Genomic DNA, 19,708 nt, shown 5'->3' with positions numbered 1-19,708 from the left:
GGCAGAAAAAAAAACTATGAGAACCAAATCAAATCCCTGAAGAGGAGAAGGGATCCTCTTCTCAAGGGTGTTTTCAGAACCAGGAAAACCTCACCCCTGGGACACAGTGGATATACAGCCGGAGAGGACAGCTCTACTCAAAGGCGTACACGATCATTAACATCCTGCCATACCCCTCGAAACATTTTCTAAACGTTGCTACAAGTGACAGTCACTCCTTAATGAACAGAATGCACCGATTCTGTGCCTGACGCGCTGCCAAGTGTGCCTCGAATCATCTGTGGTGTCTAGAAGGGAGTAGCGTCTCCTCCTCCTCCTCCTCTCCTTATTAAAAAGCTCTGTCTCCCCAGGCTGAGCATCCCTCGGTTCGTGCAGCCAAGCAGGCACACCCTTCCTCGTTGTAGGGCAGCTGTGGCTCTGAGGAGGTCCCTGCACCACCTCCTGACCTGAACCCTATGGAGGAACGAGGGATAAGTCAACGGGGAAGAGCACAGAGATCTGGCCCTCTGAAGGAAGCATAACCAGGCTCCTCCACCACCCAAATGGGCGGCTTCGGTCAAGCCAAGCTCTGGGATCTGCAATTAACGAGTCAGATGGTTGGCACACAGTGGTCCTGTGCAGATTTCGTGTGGATGGTGGGAAGAAAGTCTCCTTGGAGATTTCCCCAATGGCGGGGGGAGGACTTATTAGCGAGCAGGCTTCGGCTCCTCCTCGATTTGATAGCTAAGAGGGCTCTGTCCTTTTCAGAGCGGCCTCATCCCGCACCAGAAACAGATGAAGGAGGCTGCAGGAACTTTGAGAGCCCTATCAGAAGCCTGAGGCAAAAAACAAAGAGCAGTAATGTCCAATAAAGACATCTCAAGACCCCCCAAAAAAGCCCCTGGAGATCCTTCCAAAAGATCCCTCGGGTTCCCCAGGAGGTGCCTCCAGACCCTCAGAGGCCACCTGGGGTCCCCAAACAGCACCTCGAGGCCTCCAAAAGGGCCTTCAGGGCCACCAAAAGGCCCCTCAAGGGGCCCCAAAAGGCCCCTACAGTCCCCAAAGCACCCATCACTTCACACTTTTGGGCTTCACACAGCCCAAAGCAGGCCCAAATCCTGCAGAAACCCCAAAACCACCGCTTATGGCAACACCACATTCCTCGGCACAAAAGCACCACGCTTCTTCCACACTTTTTTATTTTAAATCAATGCTAATTACTGCACGGTGCACCAACTCCAAGGGGCCCAGCACCCGCTTTTCACAGTTCCCCCCCCCCCCTTCACCTCCACACAACCTTGGGCTGGCAGACACCCCACCGGGTGCGGGCTCAGCCGGTTCTGCCCCCAGGGCCACGTTACGATCTTTCAGCACGACACACGGGCCCCTGCCGGGACCCCCATCTCACCCCTCAAACCCTCCCCGGTCTCGAACCCACAACCCCACAGCCTCACACCGCCCCCCCCTCCCCGCAGCGCCACAGGGGCACGGCGGGACGCTCCAATCGCCGCCCGCCGCGGGAGCCGCCGCGGGGCGGGGCGCTGCGGCTCTGAGTGACAGCAACGTGGGCCAATGGGAGGCAGGGCGCGGACCAATCAGCGCAGCGCCGGAGGCAAAGAGGGTGAAAATAGGGTGGCGGGGGGTTGGGGGGCTTATCTCTCGGGGAGGGGGCCCGACGCCGCTCCCGTGAAGGACCGCTCCCCCCACCACGCCCGTGCCCTTCCCGCCGTCGGTACCTGCTCGAAGCGGGGCTTCCCCAGCTGGAAAGGGGGATAGTCCGCCGGCTCCGCCATCCCCTTCGCGCGCTGCGGGCGCCACTTTAAACAGCCTCCCCCGCCGCCGGGCCCGCCCCTTGCGGCGCCGCCTCTCTCATTGGCCGCGGCCCTCCGCAGCTCCCGCGGGGCACGATGGGACATGTAGTCCTCCCCCGGAGTCTGCGTGGCCGGCGGCGAAAGGGACGCTGGGATAGGCGGCCCACTCCTGCCAGCCAATGGGAGCGCGCGGCGGCGCGGGGCAGCATGGGAGATGGAGTCCTCAGTGGGGCGGCGCGCGGGGCACGACGGGAGGTGTAGTTTGGCGGGAGGGGGAGCCCTGAGGGAAGGACGGCTCTCCTTACCTGAGAGCCATGGTTCAGGGGAGCACGGGGCCCTCGGAGCAGCTGTCGGGTTTGGATATACACAGCGTGCCCTCCTTCTGTCTCATCAGCTGCTTCTCGTCGTCTTCCACGCTTTCTGAGAAAGAACAGTTGAATTTAGCAACTAACGAATATATCTGAGGCAACATGCCACATCTCCCTGGCAGAAATGTGTTCTTCCCTAAAAGCATACGTGTATCTCACTTACAGCTCATGTTTCTGACCAATTCACCTCAGTGTTCCTCCTTTTTTCCACCCAAGTGCTGTTGTCTCTGTGACAGAGCTGCCATAAGGCACAGGGCAGTGAAGGAACATGACAGAGAAAGCAACATTCACGTTAACTCTACAAATGACAGCCCACAGCAAGCTGAAAGCCCCTAAAACCCTCAGGTTCCATCCTTTCCTTGTGGAAATACATCTTACACCGATGGGCACCTAACAACTGCTATTGACCATTACAATCATGTTGTTCCTTCCTGCGCTGCACTAACAAGAGCTCATGGCATCCAGCATCACCTCCCCTTCTGCCCTTCCTCTGCATCTCTGTGTGACAGTACAAACGTGTGCCTCCCAGGAACAGACAGAGAGAATCATGCAATCATGGAATCACAGTTGGAAAAGACCTCTGAGATCACTAAGTCCAACCCACCCCCACTATGCCCACTGACTACGTCCCTCTGTAGGGCCTTCCTACCCTCAGGAAGACCTTCCTGACTTGGGCTGAGGAAGCACTCATTCCCTCATGGTGAACAAAGCTCTGCTCCCACGTCCAGTTCTGCTGACTGGACTGTACCCACTGCTGCCTTCGTACCTTGCCCTCAGAGTTAATGGTTTGCTTCCTTTAATTAAGTCCAGTTGCAGCGCAGCCTGAGCACTTGCTGTCCACAGGGCTCCACAGGGCTTAAACCTCCTGACCCCACAGGACACTGCTTCCCTTCTCACCCCCTCCTCGAGGTGTGGTGTCCCTGATGTCCCCTTTATCTCAAAGAACAGCGTGTCATTAGGGTCTGCTTTTCTTTGGGCAGGATCTAACCCTGCTCGGAGCCCTAGCACCGTCTTAAAAGGGGAAAAAACATCCCGTTGCTATGAGTAATATTTCATAAGGCAACTTTTCCTTTTCTAAAGGTTTCATCCTGTGCTTCAGAAAAGTAAACTCAGGAAAGGCTGAGGGAACTGGGCTTGTTTAGCTTGGAGAAGGCTCCGGGGAGACCTCATTGTGGCCTTCCAGTACTTGAAGGGAGCGTATAAACAGGAGGGGGAACGGCTGTTTATGAGGGTGGATAGTGATAGGACAAGGAGGAATGGTCTTAAACTGAGACAGGGGAGGTTTAGGTTGGATATTAGGAGGAAGTTTTTCACTCAGAGGGTGGTGACGCACTGGAACAGGTTGCCCAAGGAGGTTGTGGATGCCCCATCCCTGGAGGCATTCAAGGCCAGGCTGGATGTGGCTCTGGGCAGCCTGGTCTGGTGGTTGGCGACCCTGCACATAGCAGGGGGGTTGAAACCAGATGATCATTGTGGTCCTTTTCAACCCAGGCCACTCTATGATTCTATGAAAATCATTAGGGCTCTGCAGTAAGTATGGATTATAACCCAAATCTCTCTGTTTCTATACCAGGGAAACCCCCCTCCCTCCCATAGCAGTTCGAGCCAGATAATTGATACGATCCCTAATGTTGACACACTAAATGTTTTATAACAACAGAGGGGAGAGAATCTGTTTATCTAAAACCACATTTGGAGTGACATAAGACTATCACTTTTTTGGTTAAATACCAGAAAGAATATCAATTCTTTGGCTGATATCAATCTAACCAGATCCATTCAGACTGACAAGTTACGTTTCAGTGGCTTGGGGAAGAGAGGAGGGGAGGGGGGGGGGGGGAGGGGGCTTCCTTCCCTAGATCAGCAACTGTTAACTCAATATTGGTATTTATTTCCATTTTGGCAGGGGGAGGAACAAAACCTTCAGCTACGGAGCAAACTTGTCTGGAACCCAAGTGAGATTTGGGGTCTGACGGCCGCCTCGCACGTGACAGCTGGGTGCGGAGCTGGGCTGCCTGCTGGCTCTGGGAAGAAAGTTGCACGAACGCTTCTTGTCGGCTTCCATCTGCAAAGCCAGATTTTAAGAAAACTTGCGTCGGGCTGCACAACTCAGGCTTCAAACAACAAACCCAGCCAGCTCTTCTTCTTCGGGCTGACGGTTGGACTTGGTGAGTTTTGCGGTCTTTTCCAATCTTTGTGATTCTGTGGCTGTATAATTCTACGATTCCTGTAGGAATGAGGCTTATTTGCATAAGTCCCAACTCAGTGTTGAAGCTTTCAAGCAGGCAGAGTTCAGTATAATCCTGTCAGTTTCAGCAGCACCAAAGCCTTAAAATCTCTCTTTTTTTTTGGGACTTGACAGCCTCCAACAACCCCACCTTCTAATTACAGCCGCTCTGCTCCGTGCACTCTGCCATCTGCAGAACCCCATCTAACCTCATCATTTCAGGCTGCCTTTACTCAGCAAAGCCTTTCAGGGGGGTCACGGCTCATTGCCCTGACCCCGCACAGCACCGTGCTGAGCATTTCCCCAGCTCCCAGGGCTAACATGATCCCTGGACAGGTGCTGAGCTACATAACTGCTTGTGGTCTGGCAGGAGGAAAAACAAACCGGGATTAGAGCTAACACAACTCTACTGTCACTGACAGCGAAGTCATTTACCGAAGCTTAAGGAGAGTTAAGTTTTTTTTTCTTTTTTTCCTGAAGGAAAAGCCATGAATGAAGGAAAAAAAAAAAAAAGCAGACTTTGAGAAGGAAAACAGCTGAGTGGTAAAACAGGTGGGTGGGATTAGGGCAGAGAAGCTGGAGGCAAAGGTCTGGGCTATGGATCAGCCCTCTGCCAAGCAAAGAAACATAAGCACTCAGTGCCCAAGACGAGTGGGTGAAAGCAGTGGCACAAAGCTGCACTTCCTCCCTATGGACCCCAGGCTGAGCTGTGCGGTGCCTCCAATGCAACGTGAGCTCGCCTTCCTCCCCCGGCACCACACGGTCAGGGGCTCTCCCCTCTCCTCAGCTGCTGTTTTCCCACAAATCCTCAGGAATGCAATCACAGCCTTTATGCTCCCACTACCTATGGGCCAAGCCAGCAGCGAACAAAGGAGCTGCAGACCTGAACCCCCAGGGCAGTTCTGTGGCACACACAAGAAAGCTTGCAGGGGCTCACACCCCTCAGCTCATGCAGAGGCAATATTCAGAGATGAACTCAAGCTAATCCTGCAGCAACAACACCCCCCAGAGCCCCCACGTGGCAGCGGGTGCATTGGGACTAATAATGATATGTATCAGCATGGAGAAGTTGGGCACCGTCATCCTCCTTCAGAAAATAAACAGATAAATGTCACTCACTGTCCAAGTGCTATCAGCACAGACGCTGTTGTCAATAAATCAGAAGTATCTAGGAACAGCTTGAACAACTTTTATTTTTTTTTAAAGTGCTTAAAACGTAAATAACAAGCTCTCTTTATAAACATTAGTTGCAAACTATTAAAACATGAAACACACAGAACCCACCTCCTGCGTACACAAAGTACAGGGAATCAACAACTCCAAAACCCCCAACACTGAGCTCTCCGATTTTGGGGTGGTTTTCCACCCCACGTTTATGACACAGAACGCAGCTGTTCCTTCACAGACAAGGCATATGGCTGGGTCTACATCACACTTCGGCATCCACATCCCTTCAGGTTTGTTCCAGTTCAAGGGTATACCTCAGCTGCTCTTCTGCCCCATCGTTTTGGGACAGAAGGGGCAACAAAGACAAAAATAAACCACTTGGCCAGAGTTCTTTAAGAGCAAGAAACCCAGTTGTGGGCTGACAACAAAAGCAGAGCAGATGAGAGCAACAGTGCCCTGCAGAAAACCCATCAAACAGTCTGAACGTGGAAAGAGAAGGACAGGTCAGGATGCAAAAGGCAAAAGACAGAATTATTGCTGTGGCTGTGTTTAAAACGGAACCACCAAAAGTTGCTGCTGGCCCAGACAGCTTCCTTCACATCTGTCTGTCTGCTCCTTCCGCACAGAGCAGCGCAGCTCTGGGTGTTGCCCTGCACTGAGAGCAGTGCTGCTCGCCTCCCTTTAGAAGATAATCCCTAAACATGGATTTGGAACGTAACTTGACAACATTTCCCCCAGTTATTCTTCTCATCCCCCCATCTAAGAGAAAGCAGCTAGGTCCTCCTGTTACGCACTCCAACTTCAGCATTGTTAGTGGTATAGTGCTTGCTTTTATGCAGAGAATAAAAACTGGGGGGGGGGGGGGGGTGGAGGGGGGAAGAGGAACATTCTCAGAATAGTGAGGTGGGGAAACAAAGAAAAGACAAAAGCACCTTTCAGATGCCTTCTCCTAAACATGAGCATCGTTTGTAGGTACCTCTGGACTTCCAAATACACTGACAGACGTGAAACGTGACGGCAGCCTTGGCTGTCCCCACCACTTGCTTCTCTCCATAGCCCTGTGAGCCACGGGTGGCAGAAGGAAGCACATATTGCTGAAGGGGCCCCGACATGGCCCTCTGGAGCTCTGAGATCAACTTGAATATATATAAAGTGCAAAACATTCAAGCTTTGGGAGAAGAGGCAGAGCTGCCTAAGGCAGAGAGGGGCGTATGGAGGTGGTTAGATGCAACGGAGGAGGAGGAGGAGAGGCAGGGTGGAGGTGTAGTGAGCTGAAAGCACTGGCACTTGTGTGTGGGGAGCACCTGCAATGCCTGTCACTGATGGGAGAAACCCAAGGAAGCAGCTGATTGTCAGGCAGCAGCGAGCCAGGACGGCCACTGCGGGACTCACATCTTACACCAGAAATTGAAGTCCTCGCATCTGAGACATATGGAGGGAGGAGGAACACAAAGATGCAGGTAGAGAGGTGCAAAACCCCAATTAGCTCCCTATTAGGGACAAGCACAGGTAGGAACTAATGGCTCATGGCTGCTATGTTCCACGGTAACAAATCCTCCTGTTAAAACGACAGTCTGCAAGCTAGACATGACCAAATATCATCACTGGCAGAGATGCCAAATCTCTTTTTAAGCTGATACCTCTTACTTCTGTCAGCCTCAGGCTTTGAGTGTGACCCAATACTGCCTTTATCCAGCTGCATCTGGTCTTCTAATATCTGCCACACCTCCCCTCATTATCACCTCCTCTACCTACATCTGCCATATCACAGAGCTGACCATGCAGCACTTCTGTCAAAGACCAAAACAAATTGCCCACAGGGATGGGGAGGCTCTGCTGACTGCTTTAAAACCTAGACTCACCTAGTTCAAATTAGCAGGCAAGCAGAACAGAAAGCTGGCCAAGCTGCATTACAGTCAGCTGAGAACTGGATTTCAGAGCCTTTTCTCATAGGGAACTGCCATTGTTCTACTGCAAAAGGCACAATTTTTCAGTCATGGCATATGCTGAAGTAAGGAAGGAGAAAAGAATACAAAGGTTAAAAAAATCCAGTAACTTTTGGATATCTGCAGCAGAGAGAAGATGCCCTACATGCTGATGCAGCTCAAGTCCCACACCAGCTGACCTGCTTGCAAGGGCACCTTCTAGCCAAAATACTGACACAAGAAGAGGTTTATATGCCCTTCCCCAGCACCTCCAAACCAAAAGCTGCACTGTACTGCGACGTGGCTGGGAGCACTACTCACCAACCCCACACCAACACCATCTATTACATCAAGCAACACAGAGGCCTTCATACAATCACTCCAAGTTAGCAAAAGCATTCAACTCCTGAGAGAGCTGGCCTAGCATTTCTAGGGGTGGGCCCAAGCTGCCAGAGACCTGATGCTGGCGTGGAGGAGTGATACAATTCTAGCTGTTCTGGCACTAATACTGGCTTGAAGGTGATCCGCGTTGATTACTGGATTGCTAGCTTGCACAGAATATGGTTTGCATGTGTTTGGTGGATGTCTGACCTAACGGGACATCATGCATAGAGGTGGCTGGGCAGCCAGACATCCTTATTTGCACACTAGCTTCGGTCCGTATGGCGTTTTCCTGTTGCATTGAGAATGATAACACAAAGTCAATGATAGGGGGCTGCCAGTGGAAAGCAATTCCTGCAGATGCAGAAAAGAGGGAGCGTAATACTGATCAGAAAATCCAGCTGTGGTTTCTGCATACAGGAGTATCCCGGGCACACGGGTGCCAGCCCGCCTGGCGGTGGTTTGGGTGCCATGCAAGATCTCCTGCAGCACTGATGGTGCACAAACCATCACTGGCCCTTCTCTGCGAGTTCAGTTTTGGGCTGGGTCTCTAAGGCAGTATCACAACCCTGCATGCACGCAGAGAAGGAACCAGCACAACTCACAATCAGGCAGTGATGTTGGCTCAAGTCTTTGCAGCCTCTGACTGCAGCACTGTGGCTTTGTGTACTGCCTCTTACTTACAGGTACTGACACAAAGAGGAGCCGGCTGTTTAGACAGAGCCTTCCTTTGTGGGTACAACACACGGGGCAGGAAGGGAAGGAGGCAGCCAGCAGCAGCCCCTTCCCCAGCTGCCCTGCTGAGCAGACTTAATGAACAATAACATGCTGGTAGACTCTTACTGAGTTTAGGCATCCCCAGTTTTGTCAGCCAGTTTAGCGCTGTCCATCAGCCAGAGCACACCATTTCAGAGAAGAGCCTGTGGAAGAGTGTAGGCAGAAGAACAGCAGCAGCAGGACGAAGACAAGGGCGAGGTGGCTGGTTTCCAGCTCTCAAAATGTTCATGGACCACTTAAAGCATTGGTAGGATGAGTGCTTGAGAAGATGCCACTTGGTTATGACAGGAACCTCAGGAAGCATCTGCCTCCTGAGGAGGGCTCTGCTCCTCCCCATAGGGTGAACGACAGCCCACCACCCTACAGTTCCCTGGAGCCAGAGCTGGGATAAGCTTAGGTTGGGAAGGAGCAGATGACCATTCCTGCTAAACTCTGCGAACAAAAGCCACTGGAGAAGCCCTCTATAAGAGGAGGGGGGAGTGCAGGGATGTTTGCAGCGTGTTTACTGGAAGTGCTTTAGGCAAGTGATGCTGGTCTCTGCCGGGAGGTTACTTGGTCTTGGCTTCCCCCAGTGGGATCTGGAGGAGTGTGGGAGACTGCTCCATGATGCGCACCAGCAGCTGGTCAATGTAATCCTCCAGTTCCTGGATGTGCTCCTCCTTCTTACTCAGCTCCTTCTCCCTCTGCAGTAGGAGCTGGATGAGTTCATCATGGGTCAAATGATAATACTTGGCTGATTGGTCCAACGCGGTGGGATCCTGCAGCAGAAACCAAAGGAAACATTCAGCAAGTCGAATGAAAAGCACTGCTCCCTTTACTCCCTTTAGCATTTGCAAGGTGCAGCAATATACCAAACACCAAAGTGTTCAGGGTTTACTACATCTGTTGCCTCCATATCCCACCTGATCAGCCTAGAACATCCTGCATTACAAAGCAGTTTTCCCACATGGCCACTTGGTTGCACAAAAACATGGGAGAGGGAACAACTGTCCAGACATCTAACCACTGCAGCCTGGACGCGCTCCATGGAGCTAGAGGTGACCACAGAGCCTTCCCACAAAGTAGATTAGTCAACAGGGTTTCCCCAGAGACCATTTCATCAAACCTCAACAGCTGAAAGCTAAAGGCAGACAACAGAACCCACTGGCCTGCCATAATGAGACCTGCCATTAGCTGCTTCCTCAGTCCCCCAGCCTGGATGATGGGGGGAGTTAAAATGGAATTAAGAGCTGAAAGATCCCTCAGGATGAAAGCCCTGGGGGAGTCTGGTCACCCTATGGCAAGACCCCATCCCACATCCTCCAACACCATTTTTCTCCACCTCCAACCTCACAAGCAGGTGGGAAGCCAGTCCTCACCCCAGCACTTGGCTCCTACCTTTACCTTCTTTGGGTCTGTTTTCTCCAGGTGTGACGAGGGGGCCACAGGCTGAACGCTGCCCGTGGTGACCGTCTTCAGCTTCTCCAGGCTGTTGCTCAGCGCTGTGGTCAGGCTGGATTTGTTCTGCTGCTTCTTCTCACTGGAGACCTCCTGCACTGCAGCACTGATGGGTTTCACCGGGTGAGGACTGGGGAGGACAAGGTTGGATAAGTAATGGCTTGCCAAGCAGGAAGCAATTGGCTGTCCCTATGGTTTTTAGAGGTCTGGGACCCACTTATCAAATTTAGCCAGCTTCACGTAGTTAAATTGTGTTTGCATTGCTCAAAGTCTGCTTTCTCCACAGAGAGAAGAGACAACACCTCGCAGTGCTCCCTGGCACTGTTACCATCCAGAGATGCTATCTGTACAGTTACAATACCTCAGCCAAGCATATGTCCAAGGGGCTCAAAAATCCCATGCACATGCTGTGCTGCTCAGGCCACACCAACAGTGCTGTGGGTCGAATCTCCTGGCTGCCAGGAGTTGGCACAGCCAGGGGAAATTTAACTCAGGTCCAAGGGAACGAGGGGCTGCTACAGCCACTGCCCAGATGGCCATGTCTTTGGTCATCCATTTTCCTTTGGTTTTGTGTCACACTGTGTCCAGAAGACTGAATGAAGTGTTTGCTTTTCAGCATGATGGAAAGAGAAGTGACCTGATGCTACCTTTCTGCAAGACCTGCACGCTGTACTTGGATAGAAAGACCTTAAAATGCACCCAGGACCTTCATGAAGCCTTGACACTCATCAGGTGCAGCGGGCACCCTGTGAAGGCTTCTCATGCAAAACCACTGCAGGGGAAAGGGATGTTGTGCTTACAGGAGCTCAGCTCTGAAGAAAAAAGGCAAGCACAGCCTCTATTCACACACACGGACCTCAGGAGTCAATAGAAGGAAGAACACTCACAGTTGATGTGTGAGCTGCCAGCCAGGCTGACAGAACTCTCTCAAGCCCAGCTTGTGCTGTAACCACGTCTGCACTGTATTGCAGTTCCTAATGCAGAGCAGTGGCTCTCAGCCCCACTCTGAGCTGACAGGTGTGGCTGGACAGAGGTAGCAGCACTGCATACAGCATCGGCTGGATGGCCCACGTCCCCAGGGCTGGTGTCCTTGTGCCTTGCTAGCAGTGACAGATGAGGATGTGCAACCTCCCCATCATGCTGACAGGGAGAAGTTCTCTTCATATCTAAAGCAGTCTTCAACCACGACGATGTCTCTCCTGCCTCCTTTCTCAGAGAGGACAGCAGTAACACCAACCAGCTCTAACATCCCATGTAAGAGGCATCCAGGTGCACGGACAAAGCCCAGATGGATCCGCTGAGACATCGGACCTCCTTCTATCCACCAGCTGATGGACGCCACCTTGAAAGCAGAATTAATTGCTCACACCAACAGACTGCTCAATCCACCACTGCACCTCCAAGTGACCATAGAACTACAATGAAAATTCATGCCTTTGACATGAAACATATCCAGACGAAGGAGACAGCCCTGGCACTTCTCCTTCCACCCATCTCCACCCATCACCTTGCTGCATCGCAGCACTGCTCCCAGAGATGCTCCCAAGGTCACTGCTAAGTGCAGTAAAAATCGGGGGGGGGAATTTCCCTACAGCAGCTTCGGAATTAAGTCCTTTTATCTTCCTATTAAAATGCTTCTCACAGAGAGCAAGGCAACAAAGGGCAAATGCAGGGCACATGCGGCACACAGCACCTGGGGGCCAGCCCTGCTTGCAGAATGGCTTTTCAGAAGGAAAGGGGACAAATGAAGTGGGAGCAGCAGCTCCTCTCCTGAATCCATTTCCGGATGTGGCAAACCACTCTCTGAGCACTGAGCTCTCCACAAGAACTACATTCAGACTGCAAAGACTGGCACACAATTTCACCCAAAATCTCATTTTGAGACAAAGACAATTCTGCTTCTCTCTCACTCCACGTGGCAGTGATACGACCTCAGTACCAGCGATGCTCCCAACCCTGTCGCATAAACCCACCACAGTTCATCACACACCAGCTCCTCCTTTATCTGATGGAGGAGAACAACACTTCTGTCCAAGGTAAACTTTACGCCTGCTCTAGGTCTGAAGCTTTCCTTTTTTCCTTCCACTTCTTTTATATCAAATCTTTTTCTACATGCCACTGACTGTTCTAATAGGAGATGCATCTAGGAAAGTGCCACCATGGGGACCAGAAAAATGGCCCTTCCACATTGCCTCTTTGCCCCCACGACAATTAGTGGTATCTCCCCAGGAGGCTCGGGTTGGATATTAGGAAAAATATCTTCTCCAAAAGAGCTGTCAGGCACTGGCACAGCTGCCCAGGGAGTTGGGGGGGGGGGGGGGGAAGGGAGAGGGGGGGGTCCACCATCCCTGGAGGTGTTCCAGAACCGTGGAGATGTGGCACTGAGGGATGTGCTCAGTGGGCATGGTGGGATGGGTTGGGGTTGGACTTGGGATCTTAGAGGTCTTTTCCAACCTTAGGGATCCTATGATTTCACGATTCAGCGCCTTCCACGGGTACAACATTAACTCTTCAAAGGTTCTTGAATCCCAGCAGCACGCATCCAAAGCATCCACGTTTTCACAGGTAGAGGAACCAGAGCAGAGATGTTCCAGGACTTCTCAGACATGTAACATGACAAAGGCCAGTACTGACATGACAACCAGACCTTAGAGCCAAGCCCATTTCCTTCCCATAAGCTAACCAGGCCTTAGGTGGATGCACAGTCCAAAAGTGGGCATGGTGGTGATGGGCTGACAGTTGGACGTGGTCATCCTAGAGGTCTTTTCCAACCTTTAATGATTCTATGACTCTACTGACAGAGAACCCCAGGATTACACTTTGCTCATTGCCTAATTTTACCCTTTGGGATAGCAGGACACTTCTCTTTCCATGAAACATTAACAAAGACCTGGCTATCTACAGATTTTGACCAAGGTTATCTGTCAGAGAATGAATAACCCAGTTAAGGAGGATTTAAAAGCCTGACTCCGTAAAGGAAAATACCTTAAAAAAAAAATCATATAACAAATCCCTCTCTTGACAGTCTTTGCTCCCAGTGTCATTTTGCTCATCAAACCCACACTATCTCTGTGCAGAAGAACTGGAGCTCAGTTAAGCTTTGTCACAGAGGTAAGGCTGATCCGATTGCTGCTAGCAGAACCAGGTCCCCACATAAATCATGAGTTTCCAACACAGGGAACGTGATCCTTGATATTCTGGACAGATGGAGCCCATGGCAACCTCCTCCTCCCAGGAGCAAACCAGATGAATCAGAGAACGCAGAGCCACCACACGCCATGCCCTAAACACTGCATCTTTGCTTCACTGCATTCCTACAGCAAAAGACAGACCTAGGAGGAGGAAATAAACCTTTCTTTCTTCTGACACACCACCACAGTGTGTCCTTCCCATCACCCTGGAGGTGAAGTCCCAGGGAATGGAGAATGGTGTTTTGACACTGCCCTGCTGAAACTACTGGTTTTTATTTTTGGCTATGGAGAGAAGAAAAGTTTTAGTACCCGGTGGCTGTTGGGAAAAAAAAAAAAAAAGAGAGAAACCAAAGCTGAATTAATGAAAAGGAAAGGGGAATAGCTGTGCACATGCCATGAGGGGACTCACGAGAGCATTAACAGCTGGAAGCTCTCCTGGCAGCCATGGAAGAGGCACCTATTTTGCAAGCACAGGGAAGATGATGCAGCCAAAATTAGCACTGGATGCAATTTTGTTGTGGCTGGGTTTTCCCTGGGGCAGATCTTGGATGTGTCAAACCTTTTGCCCTCGTTCAGAGCAAAGAGGGGACATCAGCGGCTGTTCCCCACCGTGATCCAAGAGAGCCAAGGCTTCCAGCTGCCCAGGCAGGACTCTCAGGGAGCACAGTTACCATTCAGCAAGGGAAGGGAAGGAAAGGACCTTCGGCACAGTGCAGAGCATCCTCCTCAGAGCCAGCACAGCCAGAGCTGAGGTCCCTGATCAGAACAGAAGGGAGACAGGGTTAAGCCTCTACCAAATACACACCCTTCACACCTTCCCCGGAGCGCTCACCTGGTCGTCTGCTGGAAAAAGGGCTTCTCAGCTGGCTGTGTCTCCCTGGGCAAAACCACGAGTGCTGAAGCTTGTGTGTCACCGGACTGCGGCAAAGGGCAGGGCTGGGCTGCGGCACGGCTGGTCGCGGCAGGGGAGGGGAAATCAAACTGCTCAGGGTTAGTCACAGCCACGGGGAAAGGGGTGGAGAAGGCCAAGGGCTGGCTGTCATGCAGGGAAGGATTGCCTAGCGGGTCCCTGCGGGGGTTAGTGGGCTGGAAGCCTTGCTGAAGGGCTTCCCCATGGAGCTGGGGGGAGCTGAAACCCTGAGCAAACCTTTCAGGCAGCACAGCCTGGATGGGAAGGGCGTCTGCTGGCTTTTCCACAAAAGGATTTGTGGGGGCAATAGGGCTGACTGCCAGAGCAAAGGGATTGCCCGGGCTCACAGCATCCTGCTCGCTCCTCTCCTCCGTTCTATCTGGCTTCCAGAATTCCACCTTCTTGAAGTCTATCCCTGCGGACAGCTGGCCCTGCTCTGCCTGATGGGGACAGCCCACCGCTGGCCCCTCACCCTGGTCCTGCTCCAGCGCTAACCTGTGCGGGCGGCCCAACGCCTCCTGCTCCTCCAATGCCGTCCAGAAGGTCTCGGGTAGGCCTGAGTCCGGCCTGGGGGACAGGTCTGGTGCTGACACACCAAGCTCCGCAGGGCACGGCTCCTGCTCTGGGGCTACTGATGGTTCTGCGCTGAGGCTGAGCTGTGACACAGGAGACAAAGCTGGCTGACTCCAGCTCCCTGCAGCACCCGACAGGGTGAGCTCATCCACGGAGAACCTGGAGGGGCAGGTCTCAAAATGTTCGGCTGCATCCGTCCCATTCATCTCCGGTGGCTCTTCCCCCAAAGAGGTGTCTCCTCCGGCCTCCACGTCGGCAGCATCCTCATGCACAACTGTGCGAGGTGCTGGGACAGTCGTGTCACCGCTCGGATGGCTCCGTGGTTGCTCCAGGCCCTCCTCGCCTTCCTGCTGCTCCTCCCCACCTCTCTGCCTTGCCGTTGTGTCACTAGCGTTGTCCTCATCATCCCCTCTGCCACAGGCAGCCGCGAACCACCGTGGAGGTTTGGGAGGTGGCATGACCTCCTCCTTCCCTCGCACACCTGCCCACGGAGCGAGGACAGCATCAGAGCCCATCTTCACACGGCCCTCGCCGGCCTCCAGCCGCATGCTGGCCTGCAGCCGGTACACCGAGCTCCTGATGTCAAACATCTCCCCGCCATCATCCTGCAGCTCCTTCCCCGTGTCAGAGGCCGCGGGGAAGCGCCCCACCGCCATGTCCTGCAGCACCCGTGGGGGCACGGCAGCCACATTGCTGCCCGGTATTGTTTCTGCTGTGCTTTCGGAGCTGAAGGTGCTTCGGGGAAGGACATGAGGAGTGCTTTTTGTTTCAAAGGTGCCCTCGCTGTGGAAGGACCGCTGCCCAAATGTGCTCCCCTGGCCAATGCTCTGGGTGCTCTCGGAAGGATCAGGCGAAGTTTCGGTGGCAATGGTCATCCAGCCATTTTCCCCTACACTCGAGGTTTCCTCCTCATTACTGTCCCGTTCCTCCCCGGCACAATTATCAGCACTCAGCAGGGTGGAAGCCTCCTTTTCCCCTGGATTTCCAGACGATAATGAGGCGGCCCAAACCATCGGTGTGCTGCTCTTCCTCCTCCTCGCCGCTGACCCTGCGGACACGGGGCTCAGCACATCCTCTATCACAGTCGCTTCCTGGGTTGTGCTCACCAGGTTTGCCCCAACATCCAAACCGGAGAAATTCGTCCAAGATAGCAGCGCTGGGGGCATTTCACTGCTGATTTGTGGCTCGGCCTTTTCGAAGCCCTTTGTCCCCTCCTCAGGATCCGGCTCAGCTGACCGTTCTGTGGGGCTGGCGGCATCGGGATCGTCGATGAAAGCCATGCCCTCCGCCGCCACCGAAGCAAAGAAGTCCTCCTTCTTTGGATCTGGTCTGAGCCTGCTGGTGGCAAAGGCATCAAAGGTCTCATCCCACTCTGAGAGGGGAGGAGGAGAGGCGGCGGGTTCCTCGTCTGGAGGAGGAGGAGGGTCTGCATGGGACGGAGGAGTGGTTTCGGGCACGGGGACACCAACGCTTTTGGCTGGAGATTCTCTCTCCGGATCTTTAAGTCTTAGGGAGGCAGAGGGACTGCAATCCTCAGAGGAACACAAGCTCTCAGCGACCTCTGTTGAAGCATGCGGCTCAGACGGGAAACTAGAGAAAAAGTGAGTAGGTGAAGGAGAATTTAGTACCTGGTCAGCGAGGAGGTCCTCAAAGAAGGGATTGCTCTGCAGGGAGTTGAGGAATGGGTTGGTAGGGGACAAGCATCCGGGCTGACTGTCTCTGGTAGCAGGAGGGAGGTTAGGGCTCAGCATGCGAGCAAGATGGGCTACAGCAGCAGCAGGGAACTGGGCAGGGGAGCGGGGAGGAAAATGAGAAGGAGCATCTGAGCTGGTTTCTACCTGAGGAGACACTTCCAGGCTGTGGAGGGAAGACAGAACAGTCCTCCTGGTTAATGCTGTGACAGTGCTGTAAGCATACACCACACACACCACAAACGCTTCGGTTCAAAGCAATGCAATGATCCAATACATACTTCTCTCTCTTGTTAGGCAGAGCAATGATTATGGAGTCAATGCATGGAAAGGGCATGCACTACAAAAAGGAAAGGGCAGCCCTTCTCCAACTGTCCTCCAAATTTCCCCTTTCTGCCTTAGCAAGCCCTAAGCCTCAGGAGTGTGAGAGGTTTCTCCACCTCCTGCAGCCCAAGGACTTGGTTCAGTTCTACGAGTTTCCCTCCACATGAGGAGCAGCTGGGGTAAGAACACCCAAGAGTGAGCCTTCCCCAGCCCACCCCAGTGTCACACCACGTGCTGGGCTCATCAGCACGGCAGCGCCATCCAAATCCCTCATATGACCCAAGAAGGTAGGGAATTGGCACGTCTCCACTCCGGATATCAGTCCCCTCCTGCAGACGTCTCCTCACCTCACCCCAGGTTGGACTGCCGGTCCTTCGCTGCTTTTCCAAGAGGGACCGCATTTACCTGTCCTTCTTTTGGGACCTCCTCTGCCAATGCACATTGCCAGGCCAGGGCTGGTCATCTTACCATAGAATAACCAGGTTGGAAGGGACCCACAAGGACCACCAACCCTCGGCTCCATACAGCACCACCCAAACCCTATGGCTGAGAGCAGTATCCCAGTGCTCCCTGAGCTCCAGCCATGCCTACCATCCTCTGGGTCAGACCCTTTCCCTAACACCCAGCTCCAGCAATAGCATTATTCCCTCCCGCCGAACCCCCTCCTCATGACTTAACCCTGCCAGCTTTGCATCATGCTTCAATTCGTGGCAGGGCTTCAGAGAGGTCCCACTTTAGCTTGGAGAAATGCAGACACTGATATGCCCAGTGCTGGATGATCAAAGCTGAACCCAGAACGAGTAAAGCAATTGCTTTGACAACAGACGTAGGGCATGAGCAGCCCTCAGGCTCTAGCCTGCTTGACCCAAGTTGGAAGGGATCACAGGCAGCACCAGAAGATCATGGCCAATGGCAAAGCTGTTCAGACTATTTTTGCTTGTTATTACGGATGGTTTTGTCACAAAAAGATTTCTTAAGTATTTTAAAGCACAAAAATGCCACCTTGAGGCAAACATTAACAATCACCATCATCCACTTACAGCTGTGTCAGTTTTGTGCTCAGAGAGTATTTGAAGGGCGTTTGCCTGTTGGTATGCAACAAACCAACTCCAGCCTGCACCCTTTCCATCTTTCCTATGACACTCACAGTGATTTCAGAAGCTGCTGCCCCAGCCTAGGCGTTTAAGTTACGTAGACCCTAGCCCACATACAGGAGACCTCAAGGTGATGCTGACCAACCCCTGTTTGCTCCTTGCTTGCACTCGCATTAATGGTTTAGTCCAGATTAAGAACCCTCATCCATCATTCTGCTTAAGCAGCGTTCAGAACGAGCAACCCAAGGCTGATCCAAGCAGCTCTGCTGGCTTCTAGCATTAAGTGGCTACAGAGCATTAATCAGCTTCAGATTCCTAATGAGTGCTCGCCGCTAACGACCTTGACAGCTGCCAGAAGTCTGGCTGGAGAAATTCCTACCCAGCCCATCAGATCCCCACGTGCACAGGTGGAGGAGGTGCTCCACAGCCTCTCCAAGCCCATGCTGGGCCCACTGGTACATGGGGACGTCCCATTTGGCAGCCCCCAGCTGTCCCCTGGCCTACACACAGATGCCAGCACCCAGCAAAGCAGGCTGCGCTCTGCTGGGGGGAACAAGAGGGGTGAGCATACATCCCTGGCTGGAGGAAGCAAAGCAGAAGGGATGCAGCCTCTGGATGTGGTACAGGAGAACCGCAGCACCTCCGTGTTGGCAGTGACACCATCCTGCAACATGCCAGGCTGAAGGCACAAAAACAGCTCAGGTCCCTCTTTATTTTAATCGCCTGGCTTGGTTCTCCAAGCACCAACTGCACCGTCACCACCCAACCTTTATCCTTGGGGTGAGCATCCCCTCCTGCTTACCACCCCTGCCCTCCCCCCACAAACCCACCCTCCTCAAATCCCACTGCTTCATCCCACCACGGATGCTGGAAGCGCTCAGTGAAGGGGCCGAGGACGTTGTGCTCCTCTAGAGGGAAACCTCCACTCAGATGGAAGATCTCTGCTGCAACGAAATGCTGACTCACCCTCCTCCTCCTCCCAGGTCCCTGCACGCGGCTCCGCCAGCCAAAATAAATAGCGGGTACCTTCCTGCCCTCATTTATTTTGCTGGCAGCACTTCACAGGAGCATTTTAGCCTCCCAGCAGAACGACGACAAAAGGAGGAAAAAAAAAAATAGAAAACATTACTGAGCAACTGCCTGATGGAAAGTCGCCTGGAAACAGCCCGTTTGATGAGGAAGGATCGAATCTGTAACACACCGAGGTGAAGAGCTCAGATGGAAAATCCTCCCCTGCGCCCTAGGAGAGGTGGATGGGTGGGCATCAGGCCAGGATTTCCAAGGATAATTTGGGAATCCTACGTATGGCCCTGCCTGGGGGACTCCAGCATGGCAGGATTTGTGCAGAAGGGGGCTGGGAAGAGATCAGCATGCAACCCAGGACATGTTTGTATGAGGTGGGAGCCTGGAAGGGCCTGGAGGTGATATGCAAGTGGAGCTTTTCAATAGGAAATGCACAGGTTGGGTTCACTTATCCCAGCAGGAACCACATTGTTTTCCATCTGTCCTCACCTCCCTCATGCACGCAGCTGTCCCTCGTCCTGAACAAGATGGGGACAGGTCCTTCTTCATAGGGATTTGCCTCCCAAACCATAGAAGTAAATATAACTAAAAGAAGCCAGGTTGGATGGGACCAGGCCCTGGGCAGCCTGGTCTAGTATTAAATGTGGAGGTTGGTGGCCCTGCCTGTGGTGGAGGGTCTGGAGCTTGATGATCCTTGAGGTCCCTTCCAATCCAAGCTATTCTGTGACTCTGTGTGTGAAGCAGAGATAGGATGCGGGTAGCAGATGCAACGAGCAGGCACGGTTGCTTTAAGAGCCACTCTTCACCCTTGCAAGGGCAACCCCAATGGC

The 19,708-nt window shown here is 52.9% G+C and overlaps 2 protein-coding genes and 1 long non-coding RNA gene across 9 annotated transcripts in view; 1 reads left to right on the top strand and 2 right to left on the bottom strand.

The window, feature by feature from the left end:
• Positions 1-1,929, bottom strand: part of SFXN5 (sideroflexin 5) — a 78,293-nt gene extending 76,364 nt beyond the window's left edge. Inside the window, exon 1 of the mRNA XM_420891.7 lies at positions 1,716-1,929. Within this exon, the coding sequence (XP_420891.6) occupies positions 1,716-1,895 (180 nt within the window). The 5' untranslated portion in view covers positions 1,896-1,929. The remainder of the gene's footprint in view (positions 1-1,715) is intronic.
• On the top strand, positions 1,489-14,097 carry LOC121110583. The gene is made up of 3 exons (XR_006939275.1): positions 1,489-1,600; positions 4,065-4,326; positions 10,689-14,097. It is a non-coding gene; the product is annotated as an uncharacterized LOC121110583 (long non-coding RNA).
• Positions 5,555-19,708, bottom strand: part of RAB11FIP5 (RAB11 family interacting protein 5) — a 26,388-nt gene continuing 12,234 nt past the window's right edge. For 2 of the 7 annotated variants that reach the window (XM_420890.7, XM_015286059.4), the window contains exons 4-6: positions 14,096-16,603; positions 10,013-10,202; positions 5,555-9,393 (exon numbers count right to left, since the gene is read on the bottom strand). In XM_420890.7, coding sequence (XP_420890.5) covers positions 9,184-9,393; positions 10,013-10,202; positions 14,096-16,603 — 2,908 coding nt within the window. In that variant the 3' untranslated portion in view covers positions 5,555-9,183. The remainder of the gene's footprint in view (positions 9,394-10,012; positions 10,203-14,095; positions 16,604-19,708) is intronic. The other 5 variants (XM_040700110.1, XM_040700111.2, XM_015286057.3 and 2 more) reach the window with 5 other exon arrangements.

The sequence above is a fragment of the Gallus gallus genome, chromosome 4 (genome assembly GCF_016699485.2).
Source record: "Gallus gallus isolate bGalGal1 chromosome 4, bGalGal1.mat.broiler.GRCg7b, whole genome shotgun sequence".
Classification (NCBI taxonomy): Eukaryota; Metazoa; Chordata; class Aves; order Galliformes; family Phasianidae; genus Gallus; species Gallus gallus.
The sequence above is the reverse complement of the archived record's forward strand: the minus strand, read 5'-3'. Positions and strand labels throughout refer to the sequence as shown.